This window comes from Prosopis cineraria, unplaced genomic scaffold (genome assembly GCF_029017545.1).
Source record: "Prosopis cineraria cultivar Desert tree isolate PC_DT_omini unplaced genomic scaffold, ASM2901754v1 PC11, whole genome shotgun sequence".
Taxonomy (NCBI): domain Eukaryota; kingdom Viridiplantae; phylum Streptophyta; class Magnoliopsida; order Fabales; family Fabaceae; genus Prosopis; species Prosopis cineraria.
Genome location: NW_026555342.1, coordinates 5434060 through 5445027, shown reverse-complemented (window position 1 = coordinate 5445027; position 10968 = coordinate 5434060). Strand labels below are relative to the sequence as shown.

At 30.4% G+C, this 10968-nt stretch overlaps 1 protein-coding gene across 1 annotated transcript; it reads right to left on the bottom strand.

The window, feature by feature from the left end:
• Positions 1 to 1312: 1312 nt before the first annotated feature.
• Positions 1313 to 3362, bottom strand: LOC129287125 (9-cis-epoxycarotenoid dioxygenase NCED2, chloroplastic). The gene has a single exon (XM_054923283.1). It carries the CDS (start codon positions 3235 to 3237, stop codon positions 1471 to 1473), a length of 1767 nt encoding a protein of 588 aa, XP_054779258.1. The 5' UTR covers positions 3238 to 3362; the 3' UTR covers positions 1313 to 1470.
• Positions 3363 to 10968: the final 7606 nt, after the last annotated feature.

The following is a 10968-nucleotide window of genomic DNA, read 5'->3' as shown; positions in this document are numbered from 1 at the left end:
TTAAAATTTTAAAGTTTATGGTTTAGGACACTACTCGCATAATAGTTTAGGGTTTGTGACGCTAATTAATTGGGGCCCACGATAAACAGTAAGGGCGTTAAAAAAAGATAATAGTAGGGTTTAATTTGTTATGAATTTAAAAAATTTAAAATTTATTTTGCACATTTTAAGAGCTTAAAGTTAAGATGCTTTTTAAGCTAGAGTTTAGAATCTATTTGGCTCCAAGAATAAATCAGGAAAATGGAGTATCTATTAACAACAGGACCTTTTCTTTGGCAAAAAAAAAAAAACCAACAGGACCTCTTCCCTTATTTTAACTTTATCATTTCTTCGAATTTATTAGGGTGTGTCCCTTTCAATGACAAGAGTTTGTCATATTGTTAGGAATTAGAGTTTTTGTTTAAATATTCTATCAACATCTTAGAGCAATTTGCCGTTAACCTTTTCATGTTTGGCTGAAGTATACATTCAGTTTTCTAACTCTATATAAAATTTTAATTTAATTCTTTAATTTTATAAAATATCTTTTTAACCCTTTAATCTTAACTTTCTTAGTTTCATATGGTTATTTTTAAAAAACTAAACTTAGTATGTCAATATTTAAAAATACTTTATCAATATTTAAAAGTTTAATATAAAAATTTTGTAATAAAACTAATGGTATTAGGATTAAAGAATTGAAAAGATATTTTATAAAATTAAGAGATCAAAATAAAATCTATATAAAATTAAAGGACTAAAAATATTTTTTAGCCTTCATGTTTTGTTGGTAACTATAATCCTCGAAATTTATATCACTATTTCCAAACCTATATTTTTATTATCAAGCATTTCTTACAAATAAATCTGGAAATAGTAATATTTAATAAAAACATGATTGGCTCTATCATTTTGAACACCTATAGTGTTCTACATAATAAGAAATTAACAGCTTGTAATAAACTAAACACTGCATTACCTCAGAGCCAGAGAAATGATCAATCACTTACTTTTTTAAAAAAAAAAGTAATTTACTTGGGACATGTTCACTCTTAGATTTAAACTATTTAAAGTTGATATTCATGAATTTATATGAAGTTTATTTTTTTTAATATTCTTCTCATTTTATTATTTTTTTAAATATAAAATTTTCTTTATCTTCTTTAAAAAGTCAAACTTCATACAAACTTTTCAATATCAACTTTAAAGGTTTGCCGTGGAAAAACTTTGATCAGCAAGCCTATTTCTTATGCTTATAAAAAATATCGCTCAATATATATATATATATATATATTTATATTGAACACATTGAATTATTGATATAGCTACAAAATTTCACTGTAATTTACCGATGCACTGTAATATATGCAGTTGGCTGAGGAGGACATTTAGCTAGTCAATCCATCCTCTTCGACAATTTCACTTTTTGAGTTATTTATTTATTCACCCATATTGACAAAAATATGACTTTAATAACTGTGCTCCGTTGCCCTACGCCTGCTTGGCCAAATCCTTGGCGTCCACGAACGTCCCATGAAAACCGTAAGGCACTCTCGACGGAAGCTTCACGGTGGCTTCCACCTTCATTTCCTCCGCGTTCACGATCTGTAGCTCCGACTTCCATGTCTTCTCGTCGTGAACAAAACACAGAACATACCCTTCGTCTTCTTCTCTGCCCTTCTTCCCTGGCAAGAAAAATGGCTCTCCTCCGTATCTTTCCTCGCCGTACATGTATTTCTTTACCTCCCCTGTCATCAAATCCACCTTCGCAAATCCACTCACCTTCGGCCATGGCTCTGCTATCGAGAGATAAGCGAACCGGGTTTTCCTCCCCAGTCGGTTCCGGTTCACCATTCCTGCTTCCAGGTTCATTTGCTCCAAGGTAACGGGGCGGCGTGTTGACTCGTAGGTGGTGAGATTTAGTCTAAATTCTGATAAGACGCTTGTCAACTTCTCGTCGCTTTCGTTGAAAATGGAATCCGGCGGGGACATGCACGAGCCGATAACGACGATTTCGTTCCTCTCCGGTTCCTCCCAAGCGTTCCAGAGGTGAAAGCAGAACGTGTCTGGGCATTCAATCCAAATGATATCCGATGCGTTTCTCGCATTCTTCGCGAGAATCCCGAACCGCGATTTCTTGGACTTGTCGTAGATCACCGGAGATCCTCCTGTGATCATCTCTTGGAGCTTGAACACCACTTGCTGGTCTGGAATCACCACGAAGTTCTCGGTAATTGCAAAGTCGTGAATCATTGTAGGAACTGGTAAAGGGATCCCCACGTCTCGTGATTTCTTTCCGTCCCGCGAGAAGCTCAAGTATCTGAGGTATGGCTTCGAGACGACGTCATAGCTCAGGGAAAATAACTCGCCGGTGTCTGGGTCGACCTTCGGATGAGCAATCATGTTCGATTTGAGCTGGTCTTCGAAACTGTATCTGCCTATGGTTTCGAGATCACCGGAAGGAGTTATTCGGACGTGGTAAGGATGGTCGTCTTCTGACATTGCGAGGAGGCGGCCATTGAAGTAAACCAAGCCGGCGTTGGCGACGCCCACGCCGTGGTGGTGATCGACGAGGCCGAACAGTCCACGAGCGTAGAAGAGGAGGAGTCGGGCTATACCCGAATGCCCATGGAGCTCGCCGATGGCCTTGGGGAACACCGGCCGGCCTAGCTCCCGTTCCTGAACGAATCTCTCCGTCTGAGTAAACCGGCAAGCATAACTAGCAGAGCAGCCGCTTATCGAAACGGCGTGGACCATGCCGTCGCCGTCGAACAAGTGGTGCCCAGAAACGGGTTCGAATAACGGGTTAGCACCGTTTCGGACATAAACCCCATTGATGGAGTCGGGGATAGTGCCAGTGACGGGGAGGGAATGGCATACGGACTGTTCCGGCACCGGAGAGAAGTTTCCGGCGATCTGGACTCTTGGGTCGGCGGTTTTCGGAAGTGGATGTTGGAGTTCACGAGAGACTAATGCGCTCTCGGCCGCGTCTAACGCCATTGCTGCTACTTTCTGGATCGGATTCCATAGAGGTGGGGGTTTTGGTTTGGGTGGAGGAGTACGGAGAGTTTGGGGTTTGGAAATTAGAGGTTGATCAGGAGAGGGGCTTTTTGGGAAATCGAGCAATGGAGGAGATTGTAAAGCAGAGCGAACAACATTAATTGGTGTTCTGAGAAAGGGCTGCTTATAGAAGAAGAACCAGGACCGATCAGAAGCAGCCAAATTAACAGAGGAGGGAAGTGTAGAGGAAGGTACCATGATTGAGGGATTTGAAGCCGATGAGTATGGTAGAAGACACAAGTATAGTAGTGGTATGTATAGTTTGTCAAAATGACAAGAGGGAAAGATAGTAAGAGAAGGCTTTGGGAGAACCAAGAGACAGAATGGGGTATATATCCAGAACATAAAGGAGAATGGCGACGAGATACTAGTTTTAAGGGTTGGATAGTAATTTGGTGGTGAAATATAGAGAAATACTACTAGAAATATTACCCCCCGTGTTATTAGGCTTCCGTAGCAATTTCACTTGACTTGGGGAGAGGCAGTCAAGTTATTAATTTTATCAAAAAAATATGTTTTTATTTTTTATTTATTCATTTATATTTGAATGAAAATTTTTATATTTGCATTACATTCTTTCTAATAGTTAATGAGTTTAAATATGAATAGTATTAAAAAAATTTAATTAATACCACATTAAATATCTTATATTAAGTACCTTCTCCATCCCAAATTATAAGATACTTTTAGATAAAATTTCACATATTAATAAATCTTATTAAGTATATTTAACAATCTTATCTTTTCAAAATAAAAATATAAATTTTTAAAAATACCCATCATTTAATATATTGAAAGGAGAAAAGATGAAAATTAATTATAGAGAAAGATAAGGTAATATTAAAATTAGTACATTTAATAAAACATTAATCTATTCAAAGTATTTTATATTTTGGGACAGAAAAAATTATTCAAAAGTGTCTTATAATTTAGGATGGAAGGAATACTATATTAATCTCTTATGTTTGAAGATGCCTTACAATAATGACTAAGGGAGTATGGACCAATCAATATACTCCTTATGATTTTTATTATAAGATATTTTTAATTATTTCACATGAATCAAGGAATGACAATTACTCTCTCTGTCTCTATATATAAGATATTTTTAATCAAATTACGCAAATCAGTAAAAGTTGGATATTTAATTAAAAGTACAACAACATTCCAATTTTACCTCTAATTACTGTAAATAAAAAATGAACCTCTTTTTCTAAAATAAATTAATGAAAGTACTTATCTTTTTTTTTTTTCATTTAATAAGGGTATAATAATCCATTTATTAAGAAAATGCTAACAACATCTTATATTTAAGGATAAAAAATTTTTTAAAAAATTTTTTATATATAAGGACAGAGGGAGTAATTCATTAAAAAATGTTTAACTTTACCCTATTAAAAGTAGAAAGAAAGAGTTACACAATATACAATTATCTATGAAATTATTAAATTTATAATAGAAGTCAAATTGAAAAATAATAATAAAATACTCTTTAATGTACCTTATATTAATTAAAAATTAAAAAATTCTTCTAAAAGGTGTGCTATGAGAAAAAATGACAATTAAAGAATGCTAAATCAGGATCTTCTCATATTTCCCATGCCCGTAAGTCATCCTCCCATATTTCAGCATTGAAAATCTTGATTTGATATCAACTCTTTTACAAATAATTGTTAATTGTCATTTGCCCCATGGCAAATATTGTGACTCGTTTATAAATTACAGCTTATAGAAGTTTTCTTTTTCCACCTGAGCTTATAGAAGTATTTAATCCTTCCCTCACAAAATAAAGGTTTTTGTTTTATTATTTCATATATTTCATTAATTCACTAATACCTATTATTATACCCTCATTTATTATTAGAGCTGTTAATTAGGGTTGGACTAACCTTAAAGAGCCAAGACCTAAATGGGCTAGCCCTGTTAATTCTCATTATACCTCAGGGCTCCATTTTTGTCAGCCTCCAAATATTTTTTTATTTTTAAATTTAAAAATGTATTTAAAATCATAAAAAATTATTGCACATAACATTAAGTCTAGAACAACAAATTTAAATCAATGCACACAACAACAAATTTAAATCTAATACAAAACAACAACATCACAAAATCAATATTGATAATAATCAAACTTTACAGCATCATTAGTTAAATCTTAATGATTTTCATTATCATTAATATAATTTTATCCTTTTCATTGTAGAGCCTTATTAAAGGCAAAGATATTAAGCTTTTCATACATTCCTTCTCCATCATTGTGAAAGAAAGTTAGGATTTTAGAACTAGCACAATATTTAGTTTTTTAATATTAAAATTTTAAAAAATTATAAAATGGCTTAAATTAGGGCCGACCCTTTTATTTTAGGGTTTAAAAGAGCTAGCAAATTAAAACTCAAATTGCCATTTTACACTCTAAAGTAGCAATTCAGTTTTAAATATTTTTGATCTTAGAAAGGCTGGGATAATGGCTCTATTCATAATCTATTTACACTTAAAAGGCCTATTTTTTAATAGCTATGAGGATCTATGGCAAGTTTATTTAAAATAAAAAATTAATTTTAGTTAAATTTAATACCTGAGTTGCTAGGAGAAATTAAATTAATCATAAAAGTTTTGTTTGAAAAATATATTTCTTCCCTTTTTTATAATTTATTTCAAACAGTTTAATATTCTCAAAAACTTTCTCATATTTAGTTGAACTATAGTCTTTTTTATTATTATTATTATATACAAATATACTTTTATTGAAAACAACCTTATTCAATATATATATATAGTCATATATTAAATATAGACTTTTTTTCAATCAAAATTTAAATATTAATTTATCACATTGCTTGCAATTAACCAAATTTTTTAGACTTAAACTGATTGGTGTAAAAAAACATTTAATTTTAAACAAACGAGCACTTAAGCTCAGTACGCCTGTATATGCGTGACATCTTTTCCAATTAATACCAATTGTTCATATAAATGGGATTTTAGGGGAAGAAAAAAGATAGACACAAAAACGTAGGGCCATCCTAAACATAAGAAGTCGGACTTTTTTGTTCTCGGGTCTTCAAAGTTCCTGCTTCACCATAGCCTAAAGAAGAACACGTGTTGGATTTTAAGTTATGACACTTGGGAATTGAGATTGACCTAGTGGCCTCTTCTCTTCCAAAAATGGCTCCGGAATATTCAGGTAACTTATACTACTCTGTTTTTATTTATAAAAAAAATTATTATTATTTATTTATTTTTTTATATAAATAAAATCACATATTTCAACAAACATTTATTGTACATCTTTTAAATTACCTCTCATAATTTACATTAATAAAAAATAATTAATGTATGTTTATGTTGATTAACATAAGCCATTTTAATCCAATTTTTTTATTTTCAGACATAATTATTATAGTTAACTAACTTTCTTAAATTGTGTGATATAATTTTTTTTATATATAAAAACGGAAGAAGTATATGTGAGCCACACAATAATTGATTCCTTTCTGTTTTTTTTTTTTGAAGTTTTAAAAATGGATTCTTTTGGTCACACATTGAATCCAATATATTATAGTTATATTATAAGCGAGAATTTTAAAATTACGAGTGTGGCAAAATTAAGTAAATTTCATAATTCTCCTTTTAATTTACATGCTTATATGGAGTTTAATTGGTTTAGAGCATATACCACGTGAGGAAAGCTTGGCACATGGAATTAAAGATGATCATTCTACCAAATAGGTGTTAGCTCTGTGGAAATGAGTTACGACCACGTAAACATAAAATATCAAGTTCGAGTTCATGTGAATGCATTAAACGTTTTTGAAAGAATTATCGTCAGTTGTGTATTTCAATGTCTGAATCCAATCCAATCCATATGTAATGAAATTTGTTATTTTTATAATTTGTTCGTGTGAAAGAGGGATGGGACTAGCAGTGACTATGATTGGCATATGAAACTTAATTAGCAGTCTATTTATATATGCAAATAAAACCATACACCAATTGACTGTAGAAAAATATGAGGCACTCAAGAAGATGAAATTGACCTCCTGTTACGCACAAGGTATATCGCTCGCCACACAAATATGCATCAAATTAGACACGTTATATATATATGTATATATATATATATATATGTATATATATATATATATATATGTATATATATATATATATGTATATATTATTGCATGCAACTTGAAAATATTATGAGATGTATTATTATGATTGATAAATAACGCAACCTATTATATGTTAATTTTATTATACGTATTTTGACATGAAATGACATGGATGGCTTATTAATGGGAGTGTTCATGCATTTTAAGAATAAGCTAAGTAATGTAAAAAGAAAAAAAAAAGCAAGTTAGTATATATTAATGTCTTTTTTTCTTTTCTGACAAAAAATGTCGTTTTTATTTTTCTTTGTCAGTTGGTATACATAGCATAAGAGATCGATATATATTGAGGGCGAAGAGAAGGAGACATAAAGGAGGAGGCAATTGATGAATGGCCAACCGACAAGCTTGTTGGGATTCAATGCCACTAACACATTCTTATTATTACCGAAATCTCATCTATTTGTCCCCTTTTGAATGCCAAAAATAAATATCCCTAGGATTGAATGAATTTTATCACTTGTATATTTTCTCTTTTTTTTTTTATTTTCCATAACAAAATTTCACTTCCTCCATCCCAAATTATAAATCACTTTTAGGCAAAATCTCACATATCAACAAAACTCATTAAATATATTTTATAATTTTATTTTTTTAAAATAAAAATATAAACTTTTAAAAATGCTCTTCATTTAATACTTCATTAATGAAAGAATATTGAAGAGAGATAATATATGATAAAGGTAATATTAAAAAAGTATTATTAATAAAATTTTATTTTTATCAAATGTCTTATATTTTGAGATACTAGATCTTATCTAAAAAGTATTATATAATTTAGGATGGAGAAAGTATATTTTTAGGTCGTGGGAAAAGATAGATTTCATGATTTCATCATTCACGAAGACAGTAAATTGCCCACTAAGAAGTGAACGACTTTGAGGATGCATATGGTGATAGTGATTTCTGTCTTCTTTGCATATAATTTTTTGTCTGTGTATGTTTACATTCCCTCTGATCCTATTTATAGGGTAGGGAAAGAAATTTTTTTTGTCTTATTTTTAAGTCAAGTCATTAAATTTTTATCATAAATTTTCTATTTTACCCTCTATTGAATGTTGAAGAGAGAAAAATATTATTGAAATATATACATATATATATTTAATAAAAAAAAGTTGATAACTTTTTAAAATTTAAGACAAAGTTAATGAATTTTAAGATTTTCTTTGATACTAATAAAATATGTTGGAAGTGATTTATAAATATAACCAATATAGTATGCATTTGAAGGAACATGACGCGTTAGAGTATGACCGAAATGAAAAGAGAAAATCATAATTATGCAACTTAAAATACTTTTTTTTAGCAAAAAAGTACAAATGAAAATACTTGAAAGCCTGGCTATATGTTGGAATATTAGAATCTGTGAAGTTAACGTTTTTTTCTCTGTGACTCTAGCGCTAGTTCATAACAAATTCTCCTGGAATCATCCTTTCCACAACGTAATCTGGAAGATCAGACTCCTTGCTATACAAAATTAGTTTTTTTTTTTTTAACTTTCAAAACATGTTTTTAGAGAAACAAATAAACGTATTGAAGATAGCTCATTAGATGTCACATAATACTTTTAATAAAATTATTTTTTATGATCCATTTTTAGAATGCAGAAATTTGTTAGACTCTACGAGTTAATTTTGTTGTTTCGTTACAGTTTTTTTTTTTTTTGGACCTTCAATTCAATGTGATCATTTTAAGAAGAGCTTAAAATGTTAACACTAAATTCGCACCGTTTACATCAAAATCGAACATTGCAGATCTTATTTTATTTTTATATATGGTTTTAATTTTTTTTATTTTAATAATAATGGCATAATATAAAATAAAAATTATGAAAAATAAGTACCACGAAGAGGACGTGTTCTTTAATGTTAGCTTTTAGCATTGTAGCGCGTACGTGGGTGGGTCATGAAGGCATGAATTGGCAGACAAACCAAAACCATGTGCCCTAAAACCACCTTTCTCTTGACCTTAAATATGCTCCTCCGGTTTTCATCGTTATAAGCTATCTTTAATTATCTCATTAAAATTAAAGAGAGATAATTAAGTTATTAATTTTTCTTACAAGTAGAATAAACTTTTAATTTTACCCTCTATTTAAATAATTTTTTTAAAATTTATATTGCATTGTCTTTCATAGTTAATGAATTTAAATTTGGATAATATTAAAAAATGTAATTATTATTTTATCAAATTCCTTGTATTAACAATTAAAAATCATTCTACGAGACGTTCTATGGGGACAATATGCTGCTGACATTATACTATTTGATTGTGATATATATCGGCCTTTTTAATCAAAATCAAAATACAAGTTTTTTGAAATATTATAGAACATATATTGCGTCTAACCAAGAATATCCGTATAAATTCGTAGCCACGCCCCTATATATACATGCCGACTTAAGGTTAGATCTTTTGTGGCAACTGGCATTATCAATTAATTTGTTTGATTGCTCAAGGTAAATCAATGGGCTCGTAGTTGTCAAAGTTTGTGGTGTAATCTTTTTCAAGTCCCATATCAATTAATTGTTTATAGTTTAGAAGGTAAAGCTGAAATAATCTAAAAGTGGGTCTATGCATATACATACATTTACAATTTTAATCGTTTCAATTCCGTACAAACTTGGTAATGAATATTAAAATACTCCCCCCATCTCACTTATCAAATGTTTATGACATTTTTTACGTATTTTAAGAAAAAAAATATTATATGTTGCTAGCCAGCCTCACAGGTGTACGATATCGAATAGTTGTTATATAGTCTTTTCGTTTAAAATTTTTTGCTATAGACTATATAACAGTTATTTCAAATAATTATTATATAGTTTCATTTAAAGATTGTTCAAATTGCCTTCATTTTTACAAGACATCACACATTCAAAACAACAAGCTCTCATTTTCTTTCTCTTCACGAAACACTCCTCCACCACTGAGACTCATTTTCCGTTGTGGCAGTGGGTTTAGTCGTGGCTATGGTTTTCGTTGTTGTCATAGGTGTTTGTTGTTGTCATGGGTCTCACTAGCATGCATGTGGCTTTATTTTTAGACAGATTAATGAGTTTTAAATTTTTTTTTTTAGTGAAACATATATGTTGGAAGTTAGTTGTAAGTATAATCAGAGGAGTATAATTAAAACCAGGGGGAGTATATTGTTATTGGATTCTTTATAGCAAATACAATTATATAATGAGGTTATGAAAAAGATATACTCCATCAGATCCAAAATATAAGCAACGAAATTAGTATATGTAAAAAAATTATTTTATAAGCAACGTAATTACTAACTTAGATTCTCACATCTATTAATTTATGACCTTCTTTTCACTCATAAAGTCATAATAAATTAGAGAATATGTACGGAAAAAATGAGCCTATGATTTGACTTCTACTTTTTAATTTTTTTTTAATGCCATTCTCTCTTTTAATTTACCGCATAACCCCTCTATATTTTTTTTATATGTCATTATAATCTGGTTTAATATTGTATAACAAAATAAAGCAGAAGATTCAAAATCTAGTGGTGACTGTACATTCCACATTCCTTACTTTGTCTTGTTGCTCCAAAAAATCTCCGAAGTATGCATTAAGTCAGGTTATTGGGATGCAAAGCATGTGTTGTTCACCATATATATATATATATATATATATAGTGTATGCTTTTTAAAAAAAATTAATGGATATTTAATTTAAAGGGGAGCATAAGATTATTTGGGGGGATAAAAGAGGAAGCAAATAGGAAAATATAAGCGTAAAGGATATA

Bases quoted from the DNA above. Each gene is read 5' to 3' on its own strand.
- LOC129287125 (XM_054923283.1), bottom strand. From the start codon at position 3,237: ATGGTACCTTCCTCTACACTTCCCTCCTCTGTTAATTTGGCTGCTTCT.